We start from the raw sequence: 16535 nt of genomic DNA, 5'->3' as shown, positions 1-16535 counted from the left end.
TTTGTAAGGATACCTCGGGCTCTGCTTGCCCTATGCTATTCATTTTTCAATTGCTAATTTGTTGATTAATTAAATAACACTAATTGGATGTTCACTATGTACCAAGCACAGTGCTGGGTATCAGGATGCAGGGCTGACCAAGGCAGGCAAAGCCTTCACTCTCAGACTTCCAAGCCTTACTGGTCCATTAGTTCAGGATCTGAAAACACAAACAATCTGGATTCTAAGGATGGACATTATTTTCCAGAATATGCTTCATGTCAGGTACAGAATCTAATGGGAGTCACTGAATTCCTGGCAGGAAGAATCACAGTCCTGCACAGACTTCATCCTATCCCTGACAGTGATTTCGTGAAGGGTGCTGTTCTTTGAGGCCATGGTGACGTGGAGCAGCTTTCTTTGACCTTTCCAAGTCACATCTTTGTCTTGCCTGTGAGGTGCATTTAGTTTAACCTGTGGGCCTTTGTCTGCAGTCCAGGCTCTTCCCTTCCCTTTGGACGTAGAGCAGAGGCTCTGCTCTCAGGCTTGGAATTGTGCTGGTAGGAAGAAAGGGAATCAACTTGAAATGGTGGAGAGCAGGAGCCCAGCCTGATTCAGAGGAAGAGAGGACACCACCTTTATAAGAGCTCCTCAATGGAACTTGCTCTTCCAGGGACACCTTGCTTTAATTCCTTCCTGCATTTAACGTTGATTAAGCCTCTACTGTGTACCAAAGTCTCTGCTAAGCACTTCCAGTGGAGAGAGTAACAAAACATCTGCTTTCGAGGTATACTTTCCTGGGGGTGAGACTTAGAAAAAAATAATTAAAAAATTATGCAATGCAAAGAGAAATGAATTACAAGGAGAAATTTCAAAAGTGACATTTCAGCTTGGGCTGAAATGGAAGGTGATGGTGAAAGCACCAAGATATCAATGCTCATTCTTTATGCTTTTTTTCAGAAAGGGAAGTGGAAAAGAGGTTAAAGAAAAGGCTGTCCTGGAGGCTAGCTGTGGCCCAGACAAAATTGGATGTTCTTTTTTGCTGGGCTCCCCTAAGACTTCCTGGCTCCTATTCCTTTCTTTCACCCAGTCCACAGATTCAAGGACTCTCACCCTTGTTTCCACATCAGAGACTCGCTTTACACTCTTTATTACCCCAGCTGAGCTTATCCTGAGGTCTGTGTGACCTGGAAAGCCTACAAGAGATCCCTCTCCAGAGTGTGTGCATTTGAACAGTTTTCAAAACTTTAAGTCAAAGAATTGCTGCTCTGAATGGATGGTTAGACATCAGACAGTAGGTAGAGAATTTGACTGGGGGAAGATTTGGCTAAAGGTCTTTTTAGAACTTAGGAATTACCAAACTCCCCACCCTTTGCTTCTGGTCTTTGAGGCTTGGGTAGCATCAGTCTTTGAGACCTGATGACTTTTCAGCCTTCCAGATAGATACCTGGCAGCCACAAAGAATTTCACTTATCAGTCCCTGGAGCCAAGAGCCATTCTCCTGTCCTGAGGTCCTGCAAAGGGGGTTTGGGTGGCCACACCGTCCCGAGGCTTGTCTTATATCACCAACAAGCCTCATGTGTCTGCATTGGACGCCCTGGGCTCATGAAGCTTAAAGGTCCTAGTAGGGAGCTATAGACTGAGACTCCCTGGCCAGGAAAATGCATGTGTGGAGATAGAGCGAGGAGTGTGGACAGTAGAGGAGCTCCAGCTTACCGAGCAGGTGTCAGTGAGGAGACTGTCCTCAGAAGAGCACAGCTGCCAGGCCCTGTCTTGCCTGCAGTCTCAGCATTGTCTGAGAGCTTATCTACTATTAGGTCTGTGTTTATCCCTTTTTGGATTGCAGAGAGAGAAGATTCAAGCAGGCCCACCAGAGCTAGTGGTATTTATAGCTTGAATGAAAAGGTGCTCCTTCCCTGCCCTACTTCCCAGGTCAGGCCCTAGGCTCCTTGGATAAGCTCAGCAGGTTTCTGAGCTTGCACAGGAAACTGCTAGCCATGAGAATGGCCAGAAAAGCTCTATACTGTTAGTTTTTTAGGAACAAGGACAGGGGGCATGGCATGATAGAGGTACTAATTTCACTCTAGTCAGGGCTACCAGTCCTTCTCCTACTGCTGAGGACAGGCAGTGAAACCTGCCATTTTCGTCGGAGCTCCCAAGTAAGTTCCTGTGAGCACCATTCCCAAGGGAGATACTGTGAAAAGTGGGTTGTGTGGTGAAACAAGTCCAAGGCATGCCGTGTCCTCGTCCCAACCCCCTTTGTGTGTGCGTGTGTGCATACTGTATACAGTAGTACTAAAGGTTCCAAGAAGTCCTGCTGGGAAGAAACCTACTTAACACAGGATTTCCCTCATTTATTTGATTGTACAGCGCTAGTATTTCATGGCCTACATTATAGGAACAGTGCCCCAAATACCTTCCACTTCTGTTGTCATTCACCAGTGACTCCAAGGTATGTTATCAGTTCCCTTTCTCCTAAAATGTTTTCAGGAAAGGGCATGGATTCCTCTCATCTTCATTTTACTGCATGGGTTTGAGGATTCTGGGTGTTGGCACCAGGCTCAGGATAGGTTGGCCTATGCAGGGGTCTGTGGGATACCAGCCCCTCAACACTCTGGGTTCGAGCCAGGCATGGGAGGATGGTGTATTCCTATGTGATCAGTGGGTTCTGGTAGACTTTGTGGGGTGTGTGTTGGGGAGGTTTGTCCTGAGAAGATGGTCATGCAAGCTAGGTGTATACCGTAGCATGTTTAGCTCTTGGACTGTGTGTAGTATCCAGTCTGAAGGAGGAGGCATGCTCGGGTGTAAGGGACGTCCATGCAGCCGATGTCCTCTCTGACTGGCAGAGTTTTCATAAGCATATTGGATGTGGAGGCAAGAGTTTGGCTCAGAGGTCCTCTGAGGCCTGTCTACTTTTTAGATCTTATGGTAGATGCAGGGAAGCAGAGGATCCTTGGGGTAGGGGTGCTGTGTGAGTATTGGAGGGGTGTGGGAAGAAAGCCTGGTCAGCTGCTAGAGAATACGTGTGACTCAGGGATCCATGCAGGGAGGGAAGGGGAGAAGATGGCACTGCCACATGGGAAGTAAAAGGACTTGAGATTCACAAGCAGCCAGTCACCTCCCCCTGCAGCCACCTGTGCTAGCACCAGGACCAGAGCAACTCACATCACTCTGCACATTTGGGCTCTACTGGTAGAATGCCCTGTGCCTTGCCCCTCCCCAGAGATGTCCCGAATGCTCAGTTGACATTGTTATTGACACAACTATCATAGCAGGGATGGGATGGGGTCATCAGGGGGTACACCTATGATTTTCCCTTCTGTGTTAGAAGAGAGGACTCCAGGCTTGCATTCTACACAGCCGGCCTGCCTCTGTGCAGAGACAGGAGAATGGTGGTTCTCCCTCTCCTTTGTTAGATCTACTGCTCTTCTCTCTTACCTGAATTCCAGAATCTGCCAGAGCACACAGGTTGCTCTGCAAGACCGGGTGACAATAGCTGGCTTGTGTTTGTCATAACAATAGTTACAGAATGAAATCCCCATGTGCAGCATGACTGGGCTCCAGGAGGGGGCCTGTGTTTCCCTCTTTCTGTCTTTTCCAGCAGTCACACCACCTGCCCTGAGCTTGCGGCAAAGCGTTTCTGCGGGAGTCAGGATGCTGGGTTTGAGTCATACTCCTGTTTTAAAAAAAGGCACACCTGTCTAAAGAAAAACAGAAAATACAAAAGCTTGCATTCACTTATTTGGTTTGTGGTTTGATTTCTAGAGGCAGGACATGGCCCATCCTGGATTCCAACTCGTACTACATCTTTCTGTTTCCTATAGATGCAGAAGCTTAGGAGAAGATAAGGTAGAACAAAGAAAGTGCTCTTGGCCCCAGGATGTTGGATATTAAGACGGTAGGGGGCTCACATGGTGAGAACCATTTCTTTTCCAGGGATTCCTCTTTCTCTCCATCAAGCAGAGGTTGTAGAGGAGGTGACTCCAGATGTGATTCCCAGAGGGCAACAGAGAGCCACAGCTGGGTCTTTGCTAAAACATCATTATACAGTCCAGGGACCTGAAGACTGGGAAGAGTAGGGGCTATATAGCATTAGTCATGTTTCTTTCCTCCTTCCCCTCTTCCTTTTCAGCCCTGGTGAGTTCCTAGATTTGACTTTGCATTCACTTACTATCTGAAGTGTCAGCCACATACCCAACTCTGCTACTTACTGGCTGCTTCCTTTTCTTGGAGAAGATGCCTTGTGTTCCCAGGCCAGTCTCGAGTGGTTATGTTTCATGTGCTATGGACCATCCTGCCCACCTGCTTGCGAAAATACATCATGCAAATCACAAGGCACAGTGGGAGTGGATAAAGTCTGTGTGTTTGTGTGCATGGCCACCTTGGAGGCTGCGTCCATCCTTAGGTGAACTTGTTCCTTAACTCCTCCTTTCTCACGCCCTTTGAGTACATGATCCTGGCCACCATCATTGCCAACTGCATCGTCTTGGCCTTGGAGCAGCATCTTCCTGAGGATGACAAGACTCCGATGTCCCGAAGACTGGTATGTGCTTCCTTCCTCTTTCTCTTCCTCAGTTCCCTTCTCCTTGGCTTCCTCCTCCTCCTCCTCTTTCCTGCCCCTCCTCTGCAACGAGTTTGTTCTTTGCTGAGGGACAAGTTAGCAATAAACCCTACTGGGACTCACAAGGAAAAAAGGGCACTGTAAACACTTGTGCGTACATCACACATCAAGTGGCAGCCAGGCAAGAAGAAAGGGCAGGCGGGAGGGCCATTTGCATCTCTCCTCTTTCCTAAGGGACTTTTGAAGTGAGAGAAAAAGGGAGGGTAAAGGAGAGGGGAGGGAGGAAGCGCAAAGCTTAAGTGTGTTGGTGGTTACAAACTTGCTAAATGCTGACGTCCATATTCTCCTTAAAGGAATGACTCACATGTCTAATGTATTACCCCCAAAGAGAGCAAACAAATTGTTTAAAATCTAAATGTGTGGGGGAGTGCCTCCAGCCTGATTGTGTGAGTGTGAGAACCCTGAAGTCTCCAACTGGTGTGGACACCAACAATGGAGAGCAAAATCCTTTAGGACAAAGCCAGGACCATCAGGGACTTTCAGGTGAAAAGAGTCTAGTCCCTGGGTGTGACCTCATACCCGTCATACCTGTCCATTTCTATAGCTTGCCCCTTGCTCTGTGCATTGCACAACACACAGAAAGCGTGCAGCTTCAGTCTCCTTTTGTCCTTCAGTGCCCTCACTTTCTCCTGCACCTGCATAGATTAGTGGGCTGGGGAAGTACCTTGACCTGTGTCTGTTATGGCACAGACTTCCTCTTACTGGTGCTTCTGCATCCTTACCCCTGCAGGAGAAGACAGAGCCGTATTTCATTGGGATCTTCTGCTTTGAAGCTGGGATCAAAATCGTGGCTCTGGGCTTCATCTTCCATAAGGGCTCATACCTCCGCAATGGCTGGAATGTCATGGACTTCATTGTGGTCCTCAGCGGGTGAGTCCTCTTCCTTGCTCTCCTTCTGCGTGCGCGTGTGTGCGTGCGGTGAGTGTGTGTGCGCGCGCGCGCGTGTGTGTGTGTGTGTGTGTGTGTGTGTGTGTGTGCATGTGCGTGTGTGTGAAGTGGGAAGGAACACTGTGGTGTCAGGAAGTGGCTGGTTCAGGGAAGCCAGGGGTGAAAATACAGCAGACTGTGGAGTGGGGGCGGAAGAAAAAGTTCAAGATTCCCTATGGAGCCGTAATACAGAAGACCCACTCAAGAGGAGTGGGTCTGCCCTGTGGAGATGTGTGTGACATTAGGCAGAATTCATGGGACTCTCAGGCAGGTCTGGCTTCCCAATCTGTGCTTGGCTAAGGTTGCTGAACACCTATTTCTTTGGGGAAGGGGTGTTTCCACTAGCCTGACAAGGACCCCCAAGAGATGAGCAAGCACTTTATTTTGGGGGTCTGAGAAAACTTCACCATATTTTTTGAGCTGAAAATTAAGATTCATGCTCTGAGAACAGAAATTTTTAATCATTTGCAGATTTATTAATAGCATAAAATTGAATTGCATTAAAATGTTTGATAAGTCATTCCCTGGTGATTAATATAGTAGTACTATATTGGGATTGACCCAGTGTCACAGGAGCTTATGTGATGGTAGTAGGTTTAGTTAAGTATTTGATTAATAATTCTTTTGGATCTGAATAGAGTAGAGCACTTTGGGGTGAACCCATCACAGTTGTTGGCAGCACCTGTGATGGGCCTTTGAAATAGGGGCGATCTGCCTGCTGCACTGGGCTTCTGTGGCTTATGGGTCTTGAGTTGAGTGGCACTTGGTTCCTGCAGAGAAGGGGGTTAGTCCACGTGGACATGGCAGCACAGAATGTGGAATGGAAATTCCCTGGTATGGAACTACAGCCTGGCAGACAGTGGTTCAAATTGGAAGAGTGGTAAGAAAACCGAGGAGGGGGAGATATGTAGACGCCATTATGGTTGACCAAAAGGAGTAGAAAGAAAAGAGGAACTTTTTCCAGGGAACAGTTGAGGGGCATAGGAGATGTCTGAGAAGGGAAAGGTCTTGGGAACACTGCAGCTACTCATTGTCTTGCAGAGGTGCAGTGCTCATATTTTTAACCTTTAGACCAATTGTGATGGAGTGAAAGAGAAATAGTTAATATAATGGAGATTAGACTACAGCATGTAAGCAGCCAACCTCTCAGCATAGGGAGCAGATAATAGATAGGGGTAACTATTCATGTACTTACAAAAGGATTTTCTGGAGGTTATTTTTCTAAAAGATTTTAAGGCTACAGTTTAAATGTGATTTAGAATGTAAAGATACATTTTATACATAAATGTTACAGCAGCACATTCTCATAGCAAATGCAGCATACCTGTGTAATGTTTTAAATGTCTCTAAAATCAATAATATATACTGCATTAGAAGGGGCCTAAATGAGAATTTGAGCCATGTAGGGATGTTATAATTCTTTCTGGAAGAAAAGTACTGTAATGTAAATGTATTATGTGTTAAGATTGGTCTTGCTCCGTTTGCTGTGTGTCAAACACCATTTGAAATTTCTTATTCAGTTCATTTATTTTATATGTTCATTAAAGAAATATATAGAAAAATCAAAAGAAGGCAAAAAAACCCCAGTTCACTGATTAAAAGAAATTCTGATTTTTTTTTTCATTTCCTCCCAGCACTTGAATGCTAAGCAAGCTTTCTGCTAGATGCTTGTAATTTTGCTGCCTTTCTTAATACAGGCATATCACACATTATTCCATACTTCGGTAAAATTCTGTAGTGACTGATCAGCAGTTTGTTAAATGGATGTACACAGCTTGCTTCTTATTTTCATGATTATTTGACACTTAGATTGCTTTCTGTTTTTTGATAGGATAAATAATTATTAAAGATGCTGCAGCATTTATCTTTTGGATGTCACATTTTACTAGACATTTTGACAGGTCGAAGTGTAGTCAGTTCTCCATACCTGAGGATTCTACCAAGCATAGATAGAAAATATTTTTTAAAAATACATCTGTACCAAACATTAGTCCCTAAGCAGTACAGTATGACAGCTAGTTACATAGCATTAGGTATTGTAAGAAATCTAGAAATGTAGCACACAGGGTGGGGGATATGTCTAAGTTATATGCAAATGCTGTACCATTTTATATAAGATATGTAAGAATGCACATTTGAGCATGGACTGAGGGGTCCTGGAACCAATCAGGACAGTTGTACTTACAGGGGAATCTACTGTTCTGGTGTGGGGTCTGGGAGCTATGATGTGCAAGTGGAGGTGTTGGACCTAGACCATTTGATTAGACAGGAGAAGAGAAGAAGAATGTCATGCTGTGAGGTAGCAGATTCCTGGGATCCCAGGGTCCTTTTGTGGGCCAGGAAGGAAGGTCCTCCATTTCCTCACCTGCATGTCCAGGAGAAGCCCCAGCTTCTGTCTGTGCTACCTGCCCAGCCCTCTGCTCCCCACTTCTTAGTGGCTCTTCAGGCTTTGCTGGTTCTGGGAATAGTCTTGGCAGGCTCTTGCTTTGCACCTGACCCAGCAGGACTTTGTTTGTGGTCTTCCTCCAGGCTTACTGCTTAGCCTTCTGCACAGCATCCACAGATCTCCCTCTCCTTAATTCACATGTGAGTATGCTCCAGGCAAAGGGGTAGCACTCTTGAGCTCCTTGTTGTGGAACTGAGGGTTTTGGTTCTAGCCCACCTGAATGGAAAATGGTATATTGTCTCCCATTCACGTTGACTCACTTCTAAGATGGAAAGCATCTCTAAAATTGTCTGGTGTCTTATAAAAGTGACATGGCAGAGTTTAATTGATGGTATTTTTTTCTTTCTTAGTGGTACATTAAATTATGGGGCACTTTACAATTATTGGGGTCTTAGTGAAATGCATTGTAAGTTAGTAAGGCAGGCAGAGCAGACTTCAGAGATGAGTCATCTACTTCTCAGAGAGGTTCTGTCATTTGCCAAAGATCATCTGCTCCTTGGTGGCAGATTCAGGAATTCCGATCGTGTCCTATAATTCAGAGCTGAATTTTTTCTTGTTTAAACTTCTGCCCCATGTGTCTCCCTCTCCAGGCCACAGTGTTCCCCTTTTGCCTTCCTCATAACTACACCTGCAGTAATCCTTGATGGTAGCTCTTCTCACTTCACATTTTACTCTTGTGCCCAGGGGCAATGACAGTGCTGGAATATGATACAGTGCCTCAGGGTGGAGGCTGCAGTTTCTCAGCTCGTAGTGTTGTTGGTGGTATGCCAAAGCAGAAGGGTGAGAAGGGTGGTGGGTGCTGCAGTGTCACACAGCTGGCTTAGCACAAGACCTTTCATCACTGACCACTGCTATGACACAAGTAGCTAGCAGACATGGGCTACCACATTCTGCCTGCCACCTCTGACCTCCTACCTTTAGTATGCTTGAGTCCATAAGTGGGCATATTTATGGTTTATAGAGGACATGTGTGTCTTTTACTTCGTGTCGCCCTCATACTCCCATAAAAAGGATTATCTGAGTCCATTTTATGCTGCTGTCACAGACTACCTGAGACTGAGTAATTTCTAAAGAACAGGTAATTTCTTATAATTCTAGAGGCTAGGAAGTCCAACAGCATGGCGCTGGCATATGGTGAGGACCTTCATGCTGTGTCTTAACATGGTAAAGGGTATCAAAAGATGAGGAAGCACACAGGAAAGAGAAAAGAACAGGCCAAACTCATCCTTTTACCAGGAGCCTACTCTCACCATGACTCACCCACTCAGGCAATAGCAGCCTTAATCTATTCATTAGGGTGGTGCCTTGTTACCTAAGTTACCTAATCACCTCTTAAAGGTCCCACTCTTAATACTGTTAGAATGGCAGTTAAATTTTAGCACATGTTTTGGGGGGGCATTAAAACCATAGCAAGGATCTTGTTACCCTCATTTTACTGAAGAAGAGGCTGAGGTTCCGAGAGGGTATGCAATTTGATAGTAGGCACTGTATCTAGGACTTGAGCTCACATCTTCTGGCTCCAAGTTCCTTCTTCAACCTTCGTTCTCAAACCTTCAGTCAGGTTCACAACCCCAAGGGCTCTGTGGACCTAAAGTTCCATGACTTCATATTCCTGTGGTCCCTTGGAGCAGTGTGTGTATGTGTGCTGGTGGGAGTGTGGGGAGTAGGATGAGGGCACACAGTCAGACAAATGTTCCCAGCCCAAACTTGGGGTTGCACATATGGTCTGAAGAGGACAAAGCCCATGTGTCTCTCCTAAGACTTCTCTCTATGGCCTTGGAGTAACATTTCCTGCTCCATGACAAAGAAAGCTTGTGGTTTGATACATAACTAAATCAGACTGGTGGAGTAGCTCAACTGGTAGAGTACCTGCCTAGCAAGCATGAAGCTCTGAGTTCAAACCCTAGAACTGCCAAAAAAAGAAAAAAAAACCTAGATCAGAAGGTCCAGCTGATCTCTTCATTTATTGGCTTATTTATCCAAAAAAAAAAAAAACAACTTAGAATTGTTGAATGGAAGGAAATGGTGAGATGAAGTGAATATGTTCTTATTTCTGCTGAAAGATGGTAGAATTTGCTGTTCTTTTAATAAACTTCTTGTCTTTGTTTTGGTTGTACTGGGGGTTTGAACTCAGGGCTTCATGGTCTAACACTTGAGCAATCCAACGAACTTTTATCTTACAGGATTTAGTATAGTTTAGTATCTCTTTTGCATAGGTAATAACGCAAGATTAGAGGAAACATTTATGTATACTTCTAAACATTTGTGAAGCCAACTGGAGGATTCCAAATTCCTGGAAGTCACTATTATACTTTAGTTTCAATAGTAAGTTATCAAACCTAAAGTAAATGGAAGATAATGATAAGGGAGGAGAACTCAAGAGCTCTCCTAAAGCAGGGGTCAGAACAGGGCAATGGCCATGATGACTTGTGTTCATCTCTGTATTCCCAGTGTCTGACATGTATGTAGTCGGTACTCAAAACATGCTAATTGGGCTGAATCACTTGCTAATTGGCTTGAATTGGAGTCTCTTGTGATATGTAGGATAGAGAGGAGAGTGCTGAGGAGAGCCCAGGTCTCAGGAATTGAGGATTATCTGTTCCCCCCACCTTCTGGGTCTCACTGGGAGCCATAGCTACAGCTACATCTACCCAGCTCGCTCACATTCTGATCACTCCGTTAGGAATGTGAAAGCTGGGAGTTCACTCTGGGCTGTTAAGAGGTGCTGGGTTTTCAGGTTCTCAGTGTTGCTTGCATCTTTGGGATTGCTTCATGGGTGTTGGGATTGGGGTCAAGGCTGAATTTTGAAGACCTAACCTTCTAGAGGTGGCTAGGGTGTAGGGGAGAGAAAGCAGCGATCAGTGTCACATCATTTGTTACATAATAAAAGTTGCTATTTATTGAACCATATGCCAAAACTACTCTCTATAGATAATATTTCGAATCCTAAAAAGTAATACCATAAGGTAAGAATTAGTAGATTTGATTATTAACCAGGAACACTTTAGAGATGAGTAAACTGAGGCACAACTTAAATAACTTGCTTATTTCCAAAAGATTGGTATGGTAGTCTTCCCTTATCCACAGTTTAGCATCCAACAGTTTCTGTTACCTAGAGTCAACTGTAGTCTGTAAATACTATGTGCAAAGTTCCACATAATAATTCCTAAGTTTCAAATTGAGTGCTATTCTGAGTAGCAGAATGAGATATTTTGCCATCTTGTCCCATTCCACCTGGAATTTGAATGGCCCCTTTGTCCAGGATATACATGCTGTAGCTACTACCCACCCACGAGAAACTTACAGACCTCTCTCCCTGTTATGTGACTGACCTTCAAGTACTGCAGTGCCTGAGTTCAAATATTGTTTTATTTAATAATGGCTCCAAATTGCAATAAAATTGATGCTGGCAATTTTATTGCTATAATGGTTCTATTTCATTATTGTTATTGTTGTTAATCTCTTACTGTGTCTAATTTATAAGTTAAACTTTGCATAGTGGGCATGTATAGGAACAAAACAAACTATATATGGGAGTCTGATACTATCTGTGGTTGTACGCATCCACTGGGGGTCCTGACAGATCCCCTGCCGATAAGGTGGGGCAATTGCATATGATAAAGCCAGAATTGGAACCCAGGCCTATTTGCCTTCAGCATCTGGGCCCCCTCCTGGAGCCATTTTGCCTCCTGAGCTCAGATGTGGTGCCATTTCTTCCTCCACTGCTGGAAAAATGCAGTCTTCTCATCTTGTTTCCTTTCTGCATCTTTAGGATCCATGGTGAGAAGCATGTCGTCCTTTTCTATTTAGGAACCCTGTGTTTTTAACTGTATGTTAAAGTACTAGTGATATTACAGAGCTACTCTTGAATTCAGAGCTGTTCTTGGATGGTGATGTAGTCTATTTTCCCATCAAAAAATGAAAATCAGCTGACAGCATGCTCAGCCATCCATCAATTTTGCCTGTTTTAGTTATTCCTTAACTGCGGAGGACATGGTGCATGCTCTAGGAATTACACAGGTGTACCTGAATCTTCTTCCTCTGACATGGTCATCACCCCCTGAGATAGTAAAGAGATTCACAGTGTGCCAGACAGAGTGCTAGGTGCAGGTGGGATGCATTTGAGTATTCCCTACCCAGAAGAAGGGAACCGTACCCAGCTCTGGGCCACTGGGAAAAGCTTCTCCCAGAAGCACCATATAACTGGAATGTGATGCATGAATAAGCTAGACTTAGGCAGAAGGGTGAAATAATGCTGTGTGCAAATGCTTGGAGGTGTGGGATTGTGAAGAGAGACAGATAGACAGCAGGACATCTCCGGGAACTTGGCGAGTGGAGGAATAGTGAGAGACACATCTGGAGGGGTCAACAGGGTCCAGCACAGATCCATGTAGAGGAGTGTGTACTTAAAACAGAGGGCAGCAGGGAGCCCTGGAAGGCTTTAAGCAGGGAGTAGAATTCCTACTTCTGACTCTGTTTGGGATGCTGCACAAGTCTTTTTGTCTCTTCTTTTTTACCCTGGAATCACCTCTGAGGAAAGGCATGGAAAAGAGAAGGGAGCCATTTCCACATCTTTTGCTATAGTCTGGGGCTAACCAAGCAGAGGGAGGGAAAACAGGAAAATGAGGACAGGGAATGCTGCAGAGGAGCTGGGAGCTGCTATCGTGCACCCCCAGTGTCTCACTAGTGGCACATGCAGCGTGGTTTAGCCTGAAGCCTGTTGGTAGGAGGACAATATCTGGAAGCTATATATATATATCGATAGGTATTTTTAGAGGGTTTTCTGTAAGAAGGCTGCCCTCACATATAAATTTCCCTAGCAGCTAAAGATCGAGGAAAGCACAATTTTCCTCTGGGAGCACTGTCTCTCTGGTGGTGAGAATGTGGGGGAGGTGTTGTGTATGCAGTCCTGGGGGGTGGGGGCAGCCCAATTTAAAATCCCTGCGGGTAACTGTGTGATAGCCCTGGGTATTTATATAGTACCTTCATTCCAGGGAGCTCAGCAGGATTTTACAGACTTGTCTTTTACTCACCTTTCCTGCTGTAGGTGGGTGAAGGGGGAAGGCAGAGAAAGGAAAGGGTGAGTAGAGGGAGGAGGCACAGAACTTGACATTTGGGAAGTGGGGAAACCGAGGCTGAATGAGGAGATGTGAGGGACCTGGAGCTATATAGCTGCGCTGAGGCAGAAGAAGACCGGGAATGCAGTGTCTTAATGCTGCTGGCAGGGATTTAGTTGTGTGAGTCCTGAGCCTTCTACTGCTTCTCAGACTCTTCTCCCAGCAGCACTGGTAGCTGCTTCCCCGACAGACATCCCCCTCCTCCCTGGCATTTTATTCATTTCTAGCTCCACATTGGGGGAGCAGCACTGCTGTTGCAGCACCTCATTTTATCAAGGCATTATTTCTGTTCCAATTACATTTGTCCTCTGATGGTGAGTGATGGGAACAATAAGGCTAGGATGCAGAATCTTGTTTGTTTGTATTCTTTAAACTTACAATGCAGAATATTGATGCAAGGGAAGAGGTAGGCAAAAGGCAAAAGGTAAAATGTGAAGCTCAAAGGTGTTTGCTTAGCTCTGAGTTGATGACAAACCCACATTCTTCAGGGAGGCTCCAACAAGAGTGCTAGTTAATAGTTGACAGGAGGATGAATCAGGCTTATTCCTTGCGTAGTAGGCAGGGTTCTTTTCCCCTCATTTGTGAACTCTGTCTTTTTTCTATATTGAGATTCATCATTAGTTCACTGAACAGATATTTATTGAACGCCTGCTATGTTCTAGGGGTAAGGCATTGGTGCTGGATGTTTCTTTTTCCTGAAAGGCTCCTTGCCACCCTATTGATAGTGGAGAGAACACCATGGGGCCTGAATTGACTTTGGTGTCAGCAAAGAAGAGGAACAACCAGAGAGTGAAGGAAGCTTTGAAGTCCTGATGGTTTGGTTTGGGACCTTTTCTTTCTAGCTTTGCATTCACCCAGGGTAATTTAAGGAAAGAAATTATGGAAAGGTGCTTTCTAACTTAGGCCACCCTCCTGGGCCTGGATCTCCCATCTTAAGCTGTTAGAAGTGTACACTATTACACATGAGCACAAGTGTACGTGTGTGGGGGGGTAAAAATTCTAGGCATGTTTGCAAAGCAGAGAGGATATAGCATATGTGTTCATTCTATAGATTTCCAGGATGGACTAGAGACTAAAGGGAGTGTTTACATTTCCATTTTGTGAATGAAACACGTCTCCGCACTTAGGAAAAGATTTGTGCACTTATGTCTGTTGTAAGTATAGTCCACAATTAAGTATAAACATGTCAGTGTGAAGTGTGAAAACGCAGTACATATGTCATTGAAGTCAGGATATAGCAGATAAGGAGTGTGTGGTTTACAAAGGGAAGGGATAAGGCAGATGTGGAGGAGACAAAGAGGGTGTGCGGTGTGACAGAGAGCATATCAGAAAACAAGTCAAGTCTAAGTTATTAAAGCCCAGTTTACTGAATTTTTGATCTGGGAGAATGATAAATCTTGTCTAGGGTCTTTCAAGTGGAATGTGTGAGCTGCTGGTTTGAATGTGGTTTGTGTATCTCCAAATCCAGTTGTTGTGTGACTCCAGTCATGCCCACTGTCCTTGTTAGTGAGAATCTGCTTCTTTTTCTTATTCTTTTTTGTTTTGATGCTGGAGACTGAAATGAGGCCTTATGCATGCTAAGGATATGCTTTACTTAAACTAGACTAGTGCTTCTTTGCTGTACTCAGGCTTTCAAGCTGGGGGTGTTAAGAAATGAGATTCCTTATTTTTTTGCTGGAACATGTGTGTGCAACTTAAAGGAAATGCAGTCTAATCTAGTGGGTGGAATAACTCAGGTTCTAGCCCTCACATTCATTCCCTATGTGATCAAGGTGACACTCAACCTTCTGCTTCAGTTTCTTTTACGATGCTTCATTTATGAAGTGAAAGTAACACCTGCCCTAGCTACCTCATCAGGTCTGTAGTGACAGCTCCCATTTTACCAAGAGCTCATATGCCTTATTTTTTAACATAGAAGCCTTCATTTAGTATACAAGCACTTGTATACACAATCGTGCCTACTTAACAATGGAGGTTGGGGATAAGTTCTGAGAAATATGTCATTAGGCAATTTGTTGTGTGAACATTATAGAGTGTACTACACAAATAAGGTGGCTAGGACTTTACTAGGTCACATAATCTTACAGGACCACCGTCATATATGTAATCTGTTGTTGACTAAAACTGTTGTTATGCAGTGAATGACTATTTTGTTGTTGTTGTTTTAAATATAGAAGCATAAGGCAAGGTAGGTATTATCTCTTATTTTCCAGATGAGGAAACCAAAGCTCAAAGAGACTGAGTCACTTGCTCAAGGTCAGACAGCTACTAAGGAATGGGATTTGCATTTTAATGCTATTAAGAACAATTCTAAAGCCCATGCTATGTCTACTGTACAGCAAGCCGCCTCTGCAAGTGTTTTGCAGAACAATGAAGCAAAACCCCAAGTCAGTGAACAGTAATCCCTTCCCCCAAGGACACTGATAGTATGAAGATGAATGTTAAAATGTTAAAATAATTTTAAATTTTTCATTCGTTACCATTTTTGTGTCAAGACAGAATTTTACTATAAATTGAACAACAGGATATAGTTTATTTCTTTTTAACAGAGTATCTAATTCTATCAACACTAGTAAAATCTTCTACAGTCATTATTAACAAGAACAATAAAGAAATTCCAGGAGTAAAAGTTGAAATAGAGGCACCCATTTTTTGACTTTATTAACAATGACAGTATTATATCTCCTTGAGTTCCATGTTTTGGTCTTCTTTTTCTTTGTCTTCTGGCCCCCATTCCCCTCTCCACTTCTCACAAAACACAGGTCACAGGGCTGTCCTTTCTTCCCCACATCTGTATATCACAGAAGAGAGCTGAAGACAAGGTCCTCTTCCTCCAGCAGGAATGCCCTGTCAGAGAGACCTTGCACAGATCTGAATTCCTCCCCCTAGTCTTTCCATTCCTTTCTTCTTGGCTGCCATTCTTCTGTCAGGAGAATGGGCTTTCCTGACAGGATGGCTAGGAAAGCAGCTCAAGGCCATGACTTTTTTTCCCTAACCTCTGACTCTGGGACAGTGACTGGGAGGCAGAGTGACAGGTGTAGCTGCTTCACACTTCAGGTTACATCAGGAATACATTTGCAGTGATTTACATCACTCTGGGAGGTCTCCCCCCCACCATCCCTCCAGGGTCTGGCTGGCCTATGGAGAGCCATTCCTGGGCTCAGGGGTATCTTTGCTGTTGAGCTTTATTTTCCCTGGTAGTGGGGATTGAACCTAGGGTTTTGCACTTGTTAGGCAGGCCCTCTACTGCCTTTGCCACACCTGCAGCCCTTTTATGCTCTGGTTATTTTTTGAGATAGGGTCTCACTTTTTTTGCCCAGACCAGTCCGGATCACAATCCTCCTACTCTGTGCTTTCGACCATCACTAGGATGATAAGTGCCTACCACCATGTCCAGCTCTTTTTCCACTGAGATGGCGGGGGGGGGGGGTCTCATGAACTTTTT

At 44.5% G+C, this 16535-nt stretch overlaps 1 protein-coding gene across 11 annotated transcripts in view; it reads left to right on the top strand.

Moving 5' to 3' along the window:
* Positions 1 to 16535, top strand: part of Cacna1e (calcium voltage-gated channel subunit alpha1 E) — a 477885-nt gene that overhangs the window by 182305 nt on the left and 279045 nt on the right. For all 11 annotated transcript variants that reach the window (XM_074047300.1, XM_074047306.1, XM_074047299.1 and 8 more), the window contains 2 exons: positions 4417 to 4522; positions 5331 to 5470. In XM_074047300.1, the coding sequence (XP_073903401.1) occupies positions 4417 to 4522; positions 5331 to 5470 (246 nt within the window). The remainder of the gene's footprint in view (positions 1 to 4416; positions 4523 to 5330; positions 5471 to 16535) is intronic.

The sequence above is a fragment of the Castor canadensis genome, chromosome 11 (assembly GCF_047511655.1).
Source record: "Castor canadensis chromosome 11, mCasCan1.hap1v2, whole genome shotgun sequence".
Classification (NCBI taxonomy): Eukaryota; Metazoa; Chordata; class Mammalia; order Rodentia; family Castoridae; genus Castor; species Castor canadensis.
The sequence above is the reverse complement of the archived record's forward strand: the minus strand, read 5'-3'. Positions and strand labels throughout refer to the sequence as shown.